General features: G+C 39.4%; 1 protein-coding gene across 2 annotated transcripts in view; it reads left to right on the top strand.

Annotated features, from left to right (window-relative positions):
• The window catches only part of Rat1 (5'-3' exoribonuclease 2 Rat1), a 178,871-nt gene that overhangs the window by 42,937 nt on the left and 115,490 nt on the right, over nucleotides 1–20,444 (top strand). For both annotated transcript variants that reach the window (XM_067082928.1, XM_067082917.1), the window contains exons 9-11: nucleotides 879–985; nucleotides 13,769–13,963; nucleotides 17,042–17,356. In XM_067082928.1, the coding sequence (XP_066939029.1) occupies nucleotides 879–985; nucleotides 13,769–13,963; nucleotides 17,042–17,356 (617 nt within the window). The remainder of the gene's footprint in view (nucleotides 1–878; nucleotides 986–13,768; nucleotides 13,964–17,041; nucleotides 17,357–20,444) is intronic.

Here is a 20,444-nt window from a genome sequence, read left to right as displayed (position 1 = left end):
GAGAACACTGAGGGAAAAGTTGTTGGAACACGCTTCTGAGCTCATTCTTACTGTGATACAAGCTATGAACTGTGTTTAGCAGTTTGAGAGGTTGTTTTCTTAAAGGTAGAAAAATGAGGTCATCTATTATTAAGTCTTTGATTTGAAGTTGAATATACTGATGTGCATTGTATCACAGACATTGACAATAGGGGATTTGATAAATGAATCATTTGCTTTATGGGAACTAATATTGCTTATGACTTTCTTCATCACATGCTTTTTCTTCAGTAAGGTTTTCTTATTGAAAGGGTGTTTGGCATATTCAGATTCTTGTTTCAACTGTAATACTCATGGCTCAACTTGGTTTGGTTTTAACAGTTTTAGGACAGTACTTTACCGTTTTAGGACAGTACTTTATTTCTATTTTTCTATGCGTAGATAAAATAATAATCTCTTTAATATATGTAGTTTATACCCTGTAAAGAGGTAATTAGGAAAAAAACTGTAATGATGGTGATTGCAACCAAGGTACAATCAGTCTGTTTCATGAAACTCTGAAGGCTGGGGTTAGCAGAATATGCGGCATGTACAGGGGAGCAAAGAGTACTGCGGTTGGAGATTACACATGTATTGGATGCTGAAGCTGTATGTGATGACTGAACTGATATGGCACACAAAATGTGATATAATTTTTGTGGGGATATGGTAGGAGTGGCACCAATCACAGTGAAATGCAAGAGCTATTGGTGGTGAGTGAATGAGTAAGGACTGAAGTAGTGAACGGTTACTTTAAAGTGAACCATTATATTGACTTTTTTTAAATCGGTTTTTGCTGTTTATAAGGATGCTAATCAAAGTATAACAGTGATCACTCTTATGTGTGTTCTCTTCTACAGAACCAGACAGGGCAAGGTGCTCTTGGTGTTATGAAGGCTGGAGACACTGCTGTGGCGCATGGTGCAAAAGGTAATATCATGCAACAGCGCCTAGGAAATATGGGAGGGTAAGTACATTTTAGTTATGCAAACTAGGGAAATACCAAGAAACAGTAGAAATTGGAAGAAAATAGATAATTATCCTAATAAAAGGTTTTATGAAATGAACATTTGTATACAGAATAAACCTTGGGTCTTAACGTAAGGAAAAATTCTCTAGTGCCTCCTGGATTCTGGTTAAAAAATTACAGGGAATTTGGTGGCATTGGGAGTTAGCCAAGATGGCGCTAAGGAGGAGGGGTAGCCAACCTACCTTAACCCATCTCAGGTCCAACGCATCAGTTTGCTCTTTACTGCCTTGAAATCAGGTTGTACTGCTGCACTCTCTGCCTAGAAGCCAGTTGTTGTCCACTTCCTGCCTGTATTACACCATTGGATCCTGTTTTTGTGTGTGGTTGTTTGTGATCTCTGTGGTTTTGTGTATTTTGTGCATTTACTGCTTTGAGTATGCAAACCCACAACTCATCTAAGCCTTCCAAACCTCAGAAAAAATCCCCTGGGGTTGATGGCAATCCCTGCTCCCATTTTTTGCCTTCCTTTGTGAAAGACCACAATTTTACTGTAGGGGGTGTAGATTTAACATTTGTAGCATAAGTAACCCATGTCCAGAGTGTGTTGATTGGTCTCCTGAGAATTTTGATAAGAAGAGGAGATATAGAAGGAAGTCGGCTCTGCCATCTTAGGAAGGCTTTGTTTCCACGGTAGTGGCATCCGCATCTTTTCCTTCTCATTCTGGCTCTTCTCTACCAAAATCATGCACATTGCTGCTGTTTCTCATGAAGATTATACTCCCTCACATTCTACTATTGTTTTGGCTGTAGAAGATTCGATTGGGGTTTCAGGAGGTATTGTAATTGATATGGATTCCCCTGTTCTCATGGGGGGGTCCTCTCCTGGGAGGGAGGAGGCTGCTCCTCCTTGTACAGTTTTTTTCAGGAGGAGGTGCATAGAAGATTACTGAGTCTTGGGACTCTCTATGCCTACGAGGGGTGCCAACCCTTTCTGGCCTATTGTCTCACTGTATGTCCTCCAGCATTCCAGTTTTGTCCGCCATGACAATTTCTGAATCTACTGTCTCCATGAAGTCATTTCTTACGATGCCGCTCCCCTTGTCAGCTGCCAGAGCGTCAGTCTCTGTAGCATCTTCTCAGCTGTTAGCGACCCTCTCCGTTCCCTGCTCCATGCCATCAGTCATGTGGTTGCCACCAACTTCCATGTCTGTACCTTCTGACTTTTATCCAGACCATTTTTGATAGAGTCTAAGGTATTTTTATGAAGAGGTTCGGTCATTCAGAGAGCAAGGAATCCAAGAAGAGACATCATAGATCCCCCTTCTTCGCCGTCTTCTTCATCATCATTATCCTCTTTGTCTTCGTCGTCTGCTCCATCCATCCCAGTCAGACGGAGGAAGAGAGACCTTGTAGCCCCTCCATGTAAGAAGTCGTGAGTCCTCCTCAGGGTCTCGTTCTTCTTCTCCAGTAGTTGTTCTATGTTCAACCAAACACTCCTTGCTGAACTCATTCATGCTTCTGCTCAAATTATCTCTCAGAACCATTCTTCCACCAAGGCACACATAAATGTTCCTCCTGCCATTTCCGATGTCCCACGACCAGTTGATGACTCCCAAGCTACAGTGATTTTAGACAGTTTCGTCCTCTAGAACTGCTGAACCTACAGATCGTGCTCCTTCAGAGAAGATATCTATTGTTTCTGCTCCAGGTGCAATTGTTCCTCAGGTCTGTAAGAAGGACGACAAGGTCCCCATCAAGAAGTTGAAGGTGCAGGATCCCTTTCCTTGGAGGTCTCCTTCCTCTCATGTCCACGTCTCACTGCAAACCCTTCGTGGTTGCGCAACATTCCTCGACCCTCATCTTCACATCATTGTTTCCATCCACTTTCCCCTAGAAGAGACTGTGTTCAGCATTCTCTCTCCCACAGATGTGACTGATTCATGCTCCTGTTCACACGGCTGTGACCGCACTGCGCCTAACTATATGCAATGAGTCCTGCACGGCCTACTAACAAATCACGTCATTCATATCCTGGCAACCAGCACTCTCGTTTGCACTCTTGTGACCAATCTTCTCATCACAGGAGTCGTTCATGGCCTCGTAACCTATCATGATGTTCATCATCTCATCATAATTCTCATTCCTATTCCTGAGGGTGGGATGGAGACCAAGACAAGGTTCCAACTTGCCCTAAGTAAAGACCCCAAGAAAATCTTAGTTCCTGAAAGAGCCTACACTCTTGTAATAAATCAAGATGTTTTAACTGCACCTGACATAGCCAACATGCCGGATCGTGACTCTCAGGGCCAGGATGTGGGGGATGCAGACCATCAAGAGTTCTTACCATCCTGTGCTGAAGTAGTTGAATTAATTTGTGGTGGTGGCGACTTACCTGAAGAGACACCTGAAGAGACTGTGGCAACCAGTTCAGATTTATCTTCGGGTATCGAAACCTTACTAGGGTGTGGTAACCAGTTCGGATTTATCTTCGGGTATCGAAGCCTTACTAGGGCCTAAGAAAGAGGTGAAGACATCTCTAGGGTTGCCATGCTCCAAGCATGGTGGCAGAATTCTTAAGCAAGTGAATTCTCTCATCTGATGTCAGGATAACTCTGTACATTCCAGTAAGTCTTTCAAGTTACTACCTCCACTTCTTCCTCAACATAAACAATTTTATGCATCTTCAGTGGATGCTTTGCAACCAAGGCAAGTTGATCCAGACCTAGTTCTGTTAGGCACAAGTATATCCTTGGACCAAGACAAGGCAGAGGGCACATCCTTTACCTTTCAGGAATATGCAACATTGAAAGCAACTGCCTCATTGGCCTTCCAGGCTGTTTCAGGTTAGACCTGTAGTCAACAGCAGTGGCAAAGATCTCTTCCGCTATCATGGCCACCTCTGGAGACAGTGCCTATTTTATTAGATTGTTACAGTTTGGTGGGAAAACCATCACTTAGTTGACCCATCTAACAGCTAACATGTGGGCCAGCTGGCTGCTTAAAAGAAGGGATTCTGCCTCTCCAGGTTCTCGAGGTTATTGAGTACTGATTTGTTGTTAGCCTTAAGGAATGGAGAAATTTTAAGTTCTATGTCTCTGTTTCTGAAAGACCAGCAAGACTCAGCAATTGATAGATGAAGAGTGGATAATAATGACAGGCTAGTGCATCAAGCTGTCTCAAAATAATCCGTTCTTTCTCGTGGTGGCGCTTCTAAATCCTGACGTCAGACATCTTCCTACGTCTCCCCAAAGAAGTCTCAAATCACGACAGTTCTGTGCAGGGCTCATCAACCATCTCCAACCCTAACCAAGAACATTTTTTCTTAACAGTGACCTGTTCAACCCCACTTTTCCAGACTTGGGAGAGGAAGTAGAGCAGGGCCATGGGAGGTAGACGGTAGAGAGGGCACCCTTCCCCACTTGCTGCCATTGATGGGGGTGTTGCCTGGCAAGCCATTGGGCAACTTGGCAGCAGTTCAGGGCAGGAACCTGGGTGGGGTATCTACTCCCCTTCGAGTTACCTCCCTCACTCTCCGAATGTCCATTTCACCAACTAAGTTACTCTCTTCAGCGATGCATCTAGCTCTTCAAGGCGAAGTGAGGAAAATGATGGAAAAAGGAGCCATGGAGATTGTGAAGGACATATCCCCAGGATTTTACAGGTGTGTCTTTCTGGTTCCCAAAGCTACTGGCAGTTGGAGACCGGTAATAGACTTGTTGACTCTCTACCTTTTCATCGGGAAGACACGGTTCAGAATGGAAACTATTCGCAAAGTTCTTCAAGCCATTATGGAAAATGATTTCATGCTCCCAGTAGATCTAAAGGATACTTTTTTCCAGAGATCTAAAGGATACATATTTCCAGATTCCAATCCATCAATCTTCCCAGAAGTATCTTCACTTCAGTCTGGGAGAGAGAGAGTTTACCAATTCAGGGTTCTTTGCTTGGGTCATTCAGCTGCTCCACAAGTCTTCACCAGAGTGTTGATCCTAGTTTTGAAATGGGGACATTCTCTTATGATACCTCGACGATTAGCTAGTGCTGACAGATTCTTAGGTAAAGTTAATCCAAGAAAGGGACTGTCTTCTTCAATTTTGTCACGGCTTAGGCATCACGATAAATTTGGAAAAGTCAAACCTCATGCCCACTCAAAGAATCCTTTATCTGGGCATGCTGATAGACACGACAGCAGCAAGAGTATTCTCTTCAGACCAATGACTAGAGAAGTTCAGGAATTTTGCCTAGTTCTTTTGTCTGAACAGAAGCAACCCGCTTGTCAGTGGCAGGTCGTTCTAGGTGTCCTGTCATCCTTAGAGAAGCTAGTTCCTCACAGTCGACTACACATTCGATCGCTCCAGTGAAGGTTAACCCTTAAGGGATGGACTAGTTATACGAGGGTAAGTCAAAAAGTTCCAGGAAAAATTGTTGAATGATGTATTTACACAGGAATGAAACAACCCAAATACTTGGTAAATAAAACAATTATCTGTGATGTAGTGATCATATAGACATTGCCACACCTCAGTCATCCTCTTGCTACCCGTGGTGTTAACATCTGCTTCAGAAAAGTAACTTCTTGAACCCATGGAAAATAAAAAATTTTGAGATGAGAGCTAACATCAAGTTCCTGACCAAGCTTGATTGAAACCAGGACAAATTATTGAAGCTTTGCAACAAGTTTTATGGAAATTCTTCTCCATCTAAATCAGTTGTTTATGATTGGATAAAGCGATTTAAGGATGGTCGGAGGACCTCAAAGACAACCCAAGAGGAAGACCATCGACTGCAAAATGAAAGAATTGTGGCTTTGGTGCAGAATCTAGTGGATGAAGATCGTGGATTACTATCGATATGATAGCTAATGAAACTGGGATCTCCATGGTTCCGCATTTTCAATTTTAAATGAAAATCTTGGTTTGAGTAAACTTTCAACACGTTGGGTCCCAAAAGCGTTGATGAAGACCAACTGCATCAAAGAGCTGAACTTTCTCTTGCAGTTTTAACGCAATTGAATAAAATGAATCAGAGTTTTTTGACGGATTGTTACTGGAGATGAAACTTGGATCCATCAATATGACCCAGAAAAGTAAAATTCAATCAAAGCAATGGTTACAAGAGGTTCAGCTGCACCAGTGAAGTTCAAAGTGGCGAGATCTGCCCAGAAGGTTATGGCAACAGTGTTTGGGACTCCAAAGGAGTGATTTTGATTGATTTCCTTGAAGGACAAAGCAATCGCTTGGGAACTACTACAAAGGTGTTTGCAAAAACTGAAGACTGCATTGGCTAAAAAGCGTCGAGGGGAAAGTTGCACCCAGAATTTTGTTCCATCATGATAACGCTCCAGCACATTCATCAAGGGTTTGCAAGAGAAGTCCTACGGAATTTAGGTGGGAAACTCTTCCACATCCTCCTTATAGTCCTGATCTTGCTCCTTCAGATTTTTCCTGTTCCAAAACTCAAAGGAACACTTGAGAGGTCCAGTTTGAATCTTTGGATGCTGCTAAACATGCAGTTTCAACATGGTTTTTAATAGAAAGGCCCCAAATTTCTACAAAGAAGGGTTGCAGAGGTGGAAAAGCGCCTTGAAAAGTGTATAGAGTTAGATGGTAGATATGTAGAAAAATGATGTTTGAATTTCCATAAGTGAAGAGTATATTGAATTTTTCCTGAACGTTTTGACTTACCCTCGTATATCATGTGCACCCCCAAACTGGGCAGACTTTAAGGTTGGCCAGCTTAAGAAAAAACACATCAGTTGAAAGAGGAAGATATGCAAATGCACTTGTTGGAAGAAAAATTTTTTTTTGTAAAATTATCATTACAACTCACACAATATTATAACAGATAAGAAATAAAATTGATAAAATCTGAGCGTATTTGTTGTAAAATATTTACGTAAAAAATTTACTGAGATTGGGAAATGCACTAACCTTTTTTTTTATTTATATGTGTTTTTTGTAATGTTATTTAGCAAAATTACAATTATAACCGACATGTCATATAAAAGATAAGAACTAAAACCAACAGCAATCCCTGGGTATGTTTATGAGCAAATAAATAGAAAGACGTCATGGGAGAGAGAGGAGCAAGACATTCCCCCTCCAAGTCAAGGACAATACTGAAGTTCCCAAGATGCCCACAATCGAGCTGAGCTAAATTCTTAGAAGCCACAGTTCTCGATACAGACAAATTGTTTGGCACGTAATATTAATCCTCCTGAGAGGGGATCTGTCTGCCACCCAAAACCTGTTTTAGATCCTCTATTTAGGGGATCCGTCCATTAAGGGTTAAAGGAGTTTTGGTCAAAGGATCCTCCCTTGTTCAAAGTTCCACTTCCAGAAGAAGTGAGGAAGGACCTAGGTTAGCTTGGTGGTTGGATGACAGGAACCTGACCATGGGAGTGCCTCTTCATTCTCCCCCTCCAGAGATTCTTCCGTTCTCAGACGCCTCATACAAGGGTTGGGGAGCACACTTGGAAGATCTCCTAACATAGGGATGTGGATCACCAAGACAAACAGCTTCATATCAACATCCTGGAACTGAAAGCAGCCTTCCTAACACTTCACGAATTTCAAGAAAGGTTAACTGGGCACTCTGTGGTACTAATATCTGAGAGTGCTACAGTGGTAGCTTATGTCAACAAACAGGAGGGGCTAGTGTCTCGTCATCTTCACGACTTGACAGTACAATTGCACCAGTGGGCGGTCTCTCACTCGGTGGCTTTCTTGGCCAGATACATCCCAGGCAGGAATAACTTGGTGGCGGACAAGCTGAGTCGTTGAGGTCAGATTCTGGGAACAGAGTGGTCATCATCAGGAAGTAACGGAAAGCCTTTTTCATCTGTGAGGAAGGCCGTCAGTAGACATGTTTACAACAAGACACAGCGAGAAACTAGAGGTATTTTGTTCTATCATTCCTGATCCCTGGGCCATGGCAGAGGACTCCCTCCAACATCCTTGGGACAATCTTGACACCTATGCTTCCCCCCACCCTTTTGTCTAATCTGCCCAGTTATTAACAGAGTGATGATTTCTCAGAACCTCAGGGTGACCCTTGTAGCTCCCTTTTGGACACAGGCAGAACGGTATCCTGATCTTCTAACCTTACTGACAGAAGCACCAAGAGAGAAGTCGGTAGGGTCCCTATCTCTTCATGGTTGGAGACTATCCAGTATCTCCTGCGGGCGAAAGGCTTTCCTTGTAGAGCATCAATGGAAATTTGAGTTACCTCAGGAGGTCTTCTACACCTGTGTATCAGGGAAAGTGGGCCATCTACTGTGATTGGTGTCATCAGTGGGGTCTTTCCCAGTCGGAACTACTAGTGGGTCACTGAGTTACGGTGCCACTGATTTACGGCGGATTTAATCTTATGGCGCTTTTTCAGCACAGTTAACAGCTTTTTGCAGTACCGTAACTTGATGTTGCATCAAGTTGCAGCACAGTAACAAGAAAAGGCATCAAGTTAACAGGGTTGTAACTTGATGCAACATCAAGTTACGGTGCTGTAAGCACTGTTAAAGTGCTGATAATGGTGAAAAACCGACTTACAGCGGAATTCAACTTACTGCGCGGCGCTGGAACAGACCCCCGCCTTAAGTCAGTGGTGCATTGTATTCAACAATAGTCGACTTCCTCATTTTCCGCCATGGGGGAAACTTCTCTCTGTCAGCCATCAAGGGATATAGGTCTGCTCTAGGTTGGGTTCTACACTTGAAGGATGTAGACCTTTCTTCTTCATGGGAAATTTCTATGTTTGAGCAGTCATGTTCCCGGAGAGATCTTAACCTCCAAATTGGGACCTAACACTGGTATTTAGCAGTCTCACACGTCTATACAAACTGTTAAGAGCTTCATCAGACAGGAATTTAACCCTCAAGACAGTTTTCCTTTTAGCCTTGACCTTGTCAAAGAGAGCTAGTTCATTTGATGTCAAACACACGAGGGGTTGGGAGTCAGTAGCCTTTGAATTTGTCCTGGATTACATGGCTAAGACTTAAAATTCCTTCTGTTCACATTAACAGATTCGAGTCTTTTTCCATCCCTTCACTTGAAGATTTTGTTGGTCATGGCCCTGACAGATTACTTTTATGCCCCTTCAAAGACTTTTTTTATTACAGACTGGAACAGTTCCACGTTGGGTGAGTGGGTTCTGTTCTCAGCTAGCACTCTGCTGGCCGCGAGTTCGAATCTCCGACCGACCAATGAAGAATAAGAGGAATTTATTTCTGGTGATAGAAATTCATTTCTCACTATAATGTGGTTTGGATTCCACAATAAGCTGTAGGTTCCATTGCTAGGTAACCAGTTGGTTCTTAGCCACATAAAATAAATGTAATCCTTAAGGCCAGCCCTAGGAGAGCTGTTAATCAGCTCAGTGGTCTGGTTAAACTAAGATATACTTAACTTAACAGACTGGAACAAGCAGGAAGTGTCCAAGAGTACTATCTCCTTTTGGCTGTGAGAAGTAATAAGCAAGCCTATACCACTTCTTCAAATCCAGATGCCAATTCAGTGCGAGCAAGAGCACATGTCAGGGTTCGAGGCCCTTCCATTGCTTTTAAAAAGACCCTGTCTGTTTAAAGGATCTTAAAGGCTGGTACGTGGCTACACCAAACCATTTTCACGTCCTTCTACTGTATCTGCGGGATGCTGCCCACAGGGTCCTTGGACACTTCTTCAATGGATCTGGTGGTGGCTGCTCAATAGATTGTGTAGCTCATCCAGCACCCCTAGCGGGACAGTTTGTATCTTACCTAAGATGGTGGTTTGAAAGTGTGAATGGGATGACTGATCTTCTTCCTTTCTCTGTCTTTTTTTTCCCTCTACTGGTAGGCAGTGGAGAGAAATTATCCATCTTGTGCTGGAACTGGTCAGATACAGGTGAGTGAGCACCTTTCCATCGGTTTTATGTAAATGTTCCTACACTATATAAACTAATATGGAAGCAGGTCCCTTCCTCTCCACTGCAAGGGAAGATAGGAAATAACAACAAACAAGGTTGGTGGCTAACGTAGTTTTGTTGTCTCCGACAATTAAAGTGGAGAGGGGTAGGCGAGCATTTGATTTCTTGAGAGCTTTTACTTTGTTTTATGCTTTTTCACTCTGTTTTATCAGGTTTTATTAAAGGATATTAACTTGTAATAAACTAATCGTGCGCAAGGCAAAAGAGAGAGACGTGAGCTATGTTGCTAGCATCTAGGAAATATTTCATGACAAAATTTACATTATAAATATTTTTAATTAATATTCTCCTAGGGAGGTGCTATGTTCCATGCAAGATGTGCCATGCAGTGATATGACGAAGTCACCAAAGCATAAAATATATATATTTTTATAATAAATATTATTTATCAGAATTTTCCTACACAGTCAACCCCTGGTATCGCTGGGGATAGGGATCACAAACACCCGCGAATAGCTAAAATCCACAAATACTTGACATCCCCCACTAAAATTGCTTATATCTAGCGATTTAGATCATTCCAATACCAAAGACCCCCTCCAAAAGTTTTTATAACTGCTTATGTTAATAGTTCAAACACCAAATGTATACCTTAAACTATCTTCCCACACAGATTATACCATAAACGATCATCTACAACACTTTAATAGCATTTCAAAATCATCTTACAACATTACCCTCAAAAATTTATGGCTTACAGCCAAGTGTGAAAACTATTTAACCCACTAAACCTTCTGTCAACGCTTTGACTGGAAATGGTCATATTGTCGTCGACTAAAATTGTCTGTTGGGTGCCAATATTTAGTGGGAATTTTTTAAAAACTTTTTTCTGTTTGTCGTCGACTTTCATCATTTTGTCGTAACGACCGTTTATATTAGTCATTCAAAAGTTTATATATGGAAAACCTTCTGAATCAACTTTTGAGCTTCTCAGTTTTGAAATATTTCCATATAAATGGTCAAAAAACGCAATTGGTAGCTAAAACTCTTACATTCTAGCAATATTCAGTCATGTACCTTCATTTTGGCAACAAATTGGAAGTCTCTAGCACAATATTTCGATTTATGGTGAATTTTTGAAAAACCTTTTCCCTTATGTCCGTGCGCGGTAACTCTGCTGAACATCTCAGAAATTCTTTCGTCACTTTGTCGTAATGTTTGCACCGTTTTATATTAGTCGTTACATAAAGTTTTATATATGGAAATGTGCACAATTTCATGTAGAATGCAACAGAAAATAACTCATGGTTGTAGCTTTTATCAGTTTTGAAATATTTTCATATAAATCACAATAAGTGCCAAAATTTCAACCTTCGTTCAACTTTAACTCGACCGAAATTGTCGAAAAATGCAATTGTGAGCTAAAGCTCTTACATTCTAGTAATATTCAATCATGTACCTTCATTTTGCAACAAACTGGAAGTCTCTAGCACAATTTTTCGATTTATGGTGAATTTTTGAAAAAAACTTTCCTTCGTCTGCTGTAGCTACGTAACTCTGCTGAACATCTCAGAAATTCTTTCGTCACTTTGTTGTAATGTTTGCACCGTTTTGTATTAGTCGTTACATAAAGTTTTATATATGAAAATGTGTGCAATTTCATGTACAATACAAAAAAAAATAACTCATGGTTGTAGCTTTTATCAGTTTTGAAATATTTTCATATAAATCACGATAAGTGCCAATATTTCAACCTTCAGTCAACTTTAACTCGACTGAAATTGTCGAAAAATGCAATTGTAAGCTAAAACTCTTACATTCTAGTAATATTCAATCATTTACCTTCATTTTCAACAAACTGGAAGTCTGTAGCACAATATTTCGATTTATGGTGAATTTTTGAAAAAACTTTTCCTTAAGTCCATGTGGTAACTTCGACCGAACATCTCAAAAATTCTTTCGTCACTTTGTCGTAATGTTTGCACCGTTTTATATTAGTCGTTACATAAAGTTTTATATATGGAAATGTGCGCAATTTCTTGTAGAATACAACAAAAATAACTCATGGTTGTAGCTTTTATCAGTTTTGAAATATTTTCATATAAATCACGATAAATAGAAAAAATTCGACCTTCGGTCAACTTTATCTCGACCGAAATTGTCGAAAACTGCAATTGTAAGCAAAAACTCTTACATTGTAGTAATATTCAGTCAATTACCTTCATTTTGCAACAAACGGGAAGTCTCTAGCACAATATTTCGATTTAAGTTAAGTGTACTTTAGTTTTACCAGACCACTGAGCTGATTAACAGCTCTCCTGGGGCTGGCCCGAAGGATTAGACTTATTTTACGTGGCTAAGAACCAATTGGTTACTTAGCAACGGGACCTACAGCTTATTGTAGAATCCGAACCACATTATAGCGAGAAATGAATTTCTATCAGAAATAAATTCCTTTAACTCTTCATCAGCTGGCCGGGGGAACTGAACTCCGGCCCATCGAGTGACAGTCCGAAGCTCAACCGACTCAGCCAAAGAAGGGCTAATATTTCGATTTATGGTGAATTTTTTCAGGAAAAAAAAAAAAATTACGTCCGCGCGTTACGAATTCATGCATCATTTTGTGATAATAGTTTTCTCTGTGTTGCTTTGATCGTTTTACAAAACAGCTTATTGTGGAATCCGAACTACATTTTAGCGAGAAATGAATTTCTATCACCAGAAATAAATTCCTCTAACTCTTCATCAGCGGCGGGGGGAACTGAACTCTGGCCCATCGAGTGACAGTCCGAAGCTCAACCGACTCAGCCAAAGAAGGGCTAAAATTTCGATTTATGGTGAATTTTTTAAAAAAACTTTTTATTCATGCATCATTTTGTGATAATATTTTCTCCGTGTTGCTTTGATCGTTTTACCAATTTGTTATATACCAAAATCATCGCAATTTAGTGTACAATACAAAGAAAAAAAAAACTCGTTAGCTTTAACCGTTTTGCTAACAGCATGATTTGTATACAATTATATATGACTTTTTTTTCGTGCTGTCATATATTTCAATATTTATATATGATAATGATATTTTTTTCATTTTTGATGGTTGCATACTAAACTTCAGGCAATGACAAAAAAAGGAGCCAAAAATGAACTCTTAATATTAAAAACTAAGCGTGCTGTGATTTTTTGAAAAAAACTTTTTTTCCGGTTTGGCGCTAACTCCCGAACGCCGCCGGCATACGACAGACACTTTGTAAATAGAGGCTCGGTGTTTAAGGGTTAAGTGCATTTTGCACTTTTACCTTCCCCTCATTTAACCTATTAGTGCAGTTGAGAGAAGGGTTGTATTTTGTATGAATGCCCAAATTGCAATCAACAGTTAGTGACTATTATTGGACATCTGTCTCTAAAAACAATTTTGCTAGAATTATCAGTATATTCAGTGTGTCCAATTGTAAATTTTTATGAAGCTGTAATCTATATAATAAAATCCAGTTAATCTATACCTTTCTATAAGCACGAACTCTGTTCAGTGGTGTAGTGACACTACTTTATACCTAAGTCCAGGACATGCCTAATATATATAATATTTCTTCTGTAATAAGTACCCTTTCATTTAAATAATCTAGCACTACCCATTTATGTTTCCAACCCTGGAAACCTTCACGTTTTTCCCTGTCTTCACTGTCACTTTTTTCATGTTTGGACCATGTACCATCAAACCACCCTCCAACATTTATTTTTTCTCTGAATTCTTGCAGTAAGTTCAGGAATATGGAACTACAAATCCTTTGTTCACAGTGTGTTCAGCTATAACTTGTGCATTAGGGAACTTTGTTATTGAATAGCACTTAAATTTTTCTCTTAATTTTTATATACTTGCAGGCGTGGCATAAAACGAGGTCACAGTGATGTTGATGGTGAAGAAGAGGAGGAGGAAAATCATGATGAAGTTAGACTTTATGAAGATGGTTTCAAGGATAGGTATTATGAAAGTAAATTTGAAGTTACTGCTGAGAACTTAGAGTTCAGAAGACGTGTTGCTGATGAGTATGCCCGTGGTCTCTGCTGGGTTTTAAAGTAAGTACTTGTTTTATTGTGTATTCTTAATTTTTTTTATTAACAGACTTTCTACCATTTTGTAAGGTTTTTTATTGTTACTTTTTCATTATCAGTCTTTAGCTTTGTGATAGTCATAATAAAGGATTACCCTTCCTTTTATTGTAATATGTTGCCATGGGTTTGATGATCCCTGTTTGTTAATAAGATGCACTACAAATGATTTTGAAAAGTTAGAAAAAATTGACGAGTAAACCATTTGTAGTTTGATGTATGTATCACCATTTGGGTGATCCTTACATTTGTAGGGATAGACATCGCCCTACTTGCAAATGAGTTACATTTTGGATGGCCGTTTGTATGCTGAATCGTGTGTAAGTCGGTTACCGTACTCCTCATGCCTATTTAAGTATGGTATGATGTAAAGTCAATACAGTACTGAATGTCTTTTCATCCTAAAACACAATACACAGTACATACAGTACTCTATGAGGAGAATAGGTGTGGAAAACAAAATTGGAACTTAAGGTTGTCAAAAAGGAGTGCTCAGAACACAATTTTAATGGGTGATCCTGTGTGTGCTTTGGAATGTTTGCAAGTTGAATATTCATAAGTAGGGTGGTGTCTGTGCTCCAGATCAAATTAAAACATGAATCCTGTTATAATTATTATTAAAGTCATACTTGTTAGCTACTGATTGACATCATGCCCTGAAAATGCTTCAGTTGCTGAAAATAAACTTTATAATATTAAAGTTTTTGGAAAATACAATGGAACTTAGAGTTCAACTACTTCTGTTATTTAATTATGGACCTCAATTTTTGTATTATTTACATGCTGAAGCTTAAATAGGTGACTATTTTTATCATGGGCCATTAAGTTTTGTGCACTACTTCTGTATTCATTATTTTCAGCTAGCCATTTTTCCAAAGAATGTTTGTCCTCATCATGTTGAAATTTTCTTCCCTTGGTTAGAAAAAACTTGGCATCTGAACCCTATGATTCTTGCGTTTTTGATCTGGTTAAACTACTTCATACAGGAAAATCCCTTGTATCCAGTATGTAAATAACTAGCACTCACAAGCAATCAGCATATTTTTCTTCAAAATGCCAGTAAATCAAGAATTATCTACAGAAACAGGCAGCTAGAGAGAAAGAACATTTAATTCTTTGTAAAGGAATGGTAAATACATTTGCTCCTTTGCCTTTCCATGGACAGCATTTTTTATATACATTTTTAAGCATACAAACAGATCTACAGTAGGCTTAATGCTAATCTTCTAGTTCTGTTGCTCATCATCTATGTGTGTAGATTGAGGTACTTCGCTATGCAGAGTCTTCCCCCTCTCAAACCCTTCCATCTCCCACATCTGTGATAGATAACTTCAACTGTGACATTGAATTTATGAGTGCTTGAATTTGCAAAAATAAAAATAAAAAAATGTAGGTTAAATTGTTTAACAGTTTGTGAGTTAGGATAAGATTTTCAGTGTCCAATTGAAATTTTGTGGGTAATTGTGTTTTTGTTACGGTAAACCTAACCTGCCAGTATATGTACATTATGTATTTTATTTGAGTAAACTACATACATACTCTGCTTCTCTCCCCCCCCCCATCCTTATTGACATTTGTACTACAGTATTCAGTATAGTAATGTACTTAATACAACAATATAGTGTAATATAAATATATTTTTTGTTTATGTATAAGGGTATATAAGCAAATCCCACAGGAAAATGACAGGCAGAAGTTCAGTACCAATCGCTTTCATGTTTATTAATGCATCGTCTGGGCACAAATGAGACACAGATGAAAAGTTTACAAAGCAAACAAAAAGAACAAGAATACCAGATGGTCAGTTGTCAAAGGGTAATAAGCAGAAAGATAATTTGGGATCAAGTAGTCACAAACTAAAACCATAGACCTAAGTACTTTTCTTGGATTACCCTTTTGTTTATTACCCCTAGGCAATTAACCATCTGGTATTTAATTTTGTACATGTTTTTGGATTTTGTATAGCTAAACTTTCGCATCTCTTGTAGTTAGGTCTTTGGTTTTAGTTTGTGACTACTTGATCCCAGATTATCCTGGAATATCTTTTTGTTTATTACCCTTTGTTAATTGACCATCTGGTATGCTTGTTCTTTTTGTTTACTTTGTAACCTTTTCATCTGTGTCTCATTTGTGTCCAGACGATGCGTTAATAAACGTGAAAGTGCTTGGTACTGAACTTCTGCCTACCATTTTCCAGTAGGGTTCGCTTATACACTGAAGTCATGTGCATCTACTGTGAGTTTTCAATCATGAGGGTGTATGTGTATGTGTGTATCACATTGAGGTAAACTATGCACTTGCTGGCCCTTCTCTTTCTCTTTTTGGTTCTTCTTTATAATAAAAGATTTTTGAGATAGAGAGAGAGAGAGGAGATATTCTTCATAAAAAAAGAATTTTCATAGAAAGAAGGAAAGCAAAAAGCAAATTCTTTCTGAAAAAAATCAGACAGAATGAGAGGGAGCAAAAAAACTGAGTTTGTACATTTGTTGTCTACTGCATTGATGAACTGTTTGGATTTAAGCCCTCTTCACACTGCTGTTGGAGTTAGATGAGCAGTGGATGTTTGGTTTAAGATGTTAGGAATTTTTTTATAATAAAACTTTGGAAAATGGATTTTGTTTATTGGTAAGGAATAATGAAATGGCTGTTCAGAATACAGGTATGGCAATTTAGAAGGATTTTCAACCTGCAAATAACAAACAACCCTTGATCCCAAAGGCTCTGGTTGTGAGGGATTTTACTGTAACAGTAATCATATTAGTACACAGGATTTTGAAAGTTTAGTCTATGGTTGCCACATACATTATTAGCCAAAGGTTTGTGTCACGAGTGAATTTTGCAAATGACTATTTTTAATGGGAAACTTGTGTCTAGTATTCCTTTAAGTCTTTAGCAGATTCATGAATTTGGGTGTTCAGTGTGAAAGAAAGTGTTGCATCATTGGAAATTTTAAAGCTGAAGAAAGTATAGCATAAAGATTTTTGTAAATATGAGTAAGTAGTATATTGAAATTATTGGTAATCTCATTTTCTTTTTGACTTTCAGGTACTATTATCAGGGTTGCGTTTCATGGAATTGGTACTTTCCTTATCATTATGCACCATTCGCTTCAGACTTTGTTAACTGTGCTAATGCGAATGTAAACTTTGATAAAGGAGAGCCTTTCAACCCATTAGAACAACTTATGGGTGTTTTCCCAGCTGCTAGTAGATCACATGTACCTGAACCTTGGGGAGAACTCATGATTAAAGCAGATTCCAATATTATTGATTTCTACCCTGAAGATTTCAAGATTGATCTCAATGGCAAAAAATTTGCATGGCAGGGAGTTGCCTTGCTTCCATTTGTGGATGAAGTTAGGTAAGTAAGAATACAATTTTATTCATTATACTGTACACTTACTGATCATGAGTGGTCCTATTCTATGTAAATAACTGTTTAGTTGTACCTGCAGGGTCTTGTATAAGAGGCCTTACTCTGCATGCCTAGACCAAGCTCTCATCCCACAAGGCATCATTCTTCCAAGCTACCCCTTTAGAATTAGCATAATTTATTCCCTGTGCATTATGTGCCATTCATTTTCACTGATTTTGTGGTTTTAGAAAACCTGTAATATCTTTTTCAAAGGTTAAGCCTGGAAGAGGCAAAATTAGCTTGTTTTGTGGTTTTAGAAACCTAGAATGTCTTTGGTCAAAGAACTCGAGTTTCTCTGTGACGTATTTGATTAGGCTATCACATGAGAACTAGCTCCATACCTTTACCTTTATTTAAGTTTTATGACAATTTTGTTGGGTGAGGATAGGATTAATGCAGCAAAGTAGAAATGCAATTTGGTTTATGCCACTCATTACCTAAGTATGCAGAATCACATCTGAAAACAATAAAGCCCTTAGTCTGCTACTGGTAGCAGGTAAAGTTTTTCCAGAGCTGAAGAAAGAGCAATTTGTTAGGCTCTTTGTTTTAAATCCTGGGTTTTGATATTTTCTGGAGCATGCAGGTACATATATTGTATAGGAGTGTACCTTTATATCATAAAGGTATTTGTTTTAAGTTGACTGCTGTTTTATAGAGCTTTCGGCCCAGGCACAGGGGTCCCCTCAAGCTGCTTCATTTTCATTTTGGCTGAACTGAAGCAGTTTTCTCTGCAAGGCTGCTCTTTGCTACACACATATGAGAACCTTCCTCCCCCTATGGAATCCAACTTCTGGTGTCATTGTAATCCAGAAAGGATTCCAGATCGGGGGAAGGGTGTTTTGGGTTTCATGCAAGAAATCTTTAGCTCAGTTGGCTGAACGAATTTTGTTTAGCTTTACTGCCCACCATCCTCTTCTCAAAGTGGGAATCAGCTATCTTTAACAGTAGGTAAAATCCATCACAAATAATATAAATTTCCATTATGAAATTTATTATTTGTATACTTTTGTACCGTTTAAAGAAGACCCCACCCAGCCTCCTCACAACTTAGTGGGCTGTCAAGAAGAATTCTGACAAGATCTAAGACATTTGGTGTACTGGACAGTTATCCGGGCAGCCATTCAATCTTTTATTTGAATGCTGACTTGCCTATCAGCACAGAGATATAAGGTATCTTTAACAGTAGATAAGTGTCCAAATAATCAATTTTTGAGGTGACACTTACCCTCTTATCATTAGCTTTATCTGCTGCTACTTGGCATGGGTTTGATAAGTGTTAAAATTGAAGCACTTGTTAACAAATGCTCTGATAGCTAATATTTTGGTTGTCACTCTTCTCTAGTTGGCGAATATGGATGGATGTGTAGACAAGTGCTCTGAAATTTGGTTTTCTTGATTAACGAATGTAATATCTGGATTCTGGTCTGTATTTGGCAATATGGATTCCTTTTCTCAATCTTCCCTATCACAATCTTTTATCTTTTTAAGTTAAGTAGTTGCAAGACCAGTTTGGGTTAATTTACGTACTGGATCATCAAGAGGTAAATTGTGAGTCAGACAAACTTTTGTGATCATTGCAAGGATTGGTCTCTGGAAGAGATGGAGATGATAATTGCCGAATTAGAAGAGGATAGACTTAGTCGAGAGCAAACAGAACATTCTTGAATCTAGGTTTTCTTTAGAATTAACACTTGGTCAAAAAGATAGAGTTAAGTCTATAGTTGCTTCTCTAGTGGATATAGATCTAAATGTCAGCTCAGGGATGTAGGCTAGATTTAAAGCAATTAGATATTGACTCGGTTAAATCTAGTATTGAATTTTGTGTAACAGAGTGAGTCTTTTGCATCGAATGTATCCACTGCTTTGGCAGGGACAGTGTCCTCTCGTTCCTTTGGCCACTGTGGATACAGCCTTGCCTGTCACCTCAGCGATACTACCGACTGGCCTGGTAGTCCCGTTGTTTCCAGACGAGGACTAACATACCAAGATGTTCAAGGACTGTGCCCTCTGTCTCCTGCCTTTGCTTTCAGTCCTCCATGGACAGATTTAGATTGCAGTTGCATAAGGACAGTTATGGTAGGTCTGTATCTTCAGTAAGTCTAGATCTTGTGCTTGACCTTGTTATTCTAGCAGCTCGTCTGAGCCAGATAGCCAATCGTGTTCAGTCGTGAGAGCTGCCATTGCGCCTGCAACCATTGCTAGCAGCCCTTAGTCTGTAGTTAGGCTGTCAGGAGTAAGTGTTCACACCAGTTCTCCCCTTTGATCACTGATGGTCAAAGTTTTGGTTAATGGCAATCCAGTTTTACGATGCTTGTTTAGTGATGCCGTTAACTGGATTTTTGGCACCGATCTCCAGTTAGCAGTGCTGATCTCTGGTTAGCAGAGCTGATATCTGGTTAACGGCGCTGTTGAGCAGGTTATTAGTGCTATTAGCGGCGATTTTCCGTTGGCAGCGCTCAGCCAGGACTGGAACCCCCACCGTTAACCAGGGACTACTTGTATCCCAATGTGTTTTAGTCAGGGGTTAGAGTTTTGGCCCAGATCTGAGGAGCATTCCGAAATGCTGTTGTCACATTTCTTCCTCAGAAACCACACATTGAGATCACTGCCCATTCTCATCTATTCACCCAGGTTTCATTTAACTCAGACTGCCAAATGTCTAGTGAGTATGTGACCACTCTTGCTCCCTGAGATGCAGTCATGAGTGTCCTTGCCATTCCCCAGTACATTGCAACATTTTCTCTCATGTTGAAGTGTCCCACCAATATCGTCCCTCAGATTTTGATTCCAGTAGAAATTCTTTTCCTTCGTTGCCCCTTGAGCTTTTCCAGCTGCTGAGTACTGTCCTGTTATTACTTCTTGATTGATTTCTTCCATTGATACTCCCTTTCTTAATATATCTTGTTGTTGTTCCCTACCTGCCAAACCCTTGATGAGTTTGTCTTCTTAGACTCCCCCACCTGGACCCTCTGGATTTGAGAATTCTAGTACACCTAGCACAGCTTGAAATTTTGTGAGAACTATATTCAACTTT

This window comes from Macrobrachium rosenbergii, chromosome 3 (assembly GCF_040412425.1).
Source record: "Macrobrachium rosenbergii isolate ZJJX-2024 chromosome 3, ASM4041242v1, whole genome shotgun sequence".
NCBI classification, from domain to species: Eukaryota; Metazoa; Arthropoda; class Malacostraca; order Decapoda; family Palaemonidae; genus Macrobrachium; species Macrobrachium rosenbergii.
Note: the sequence above shows the minus strand (reverse complement) of the source record. Positions and strands in the feature narration are given on the sequence as shown.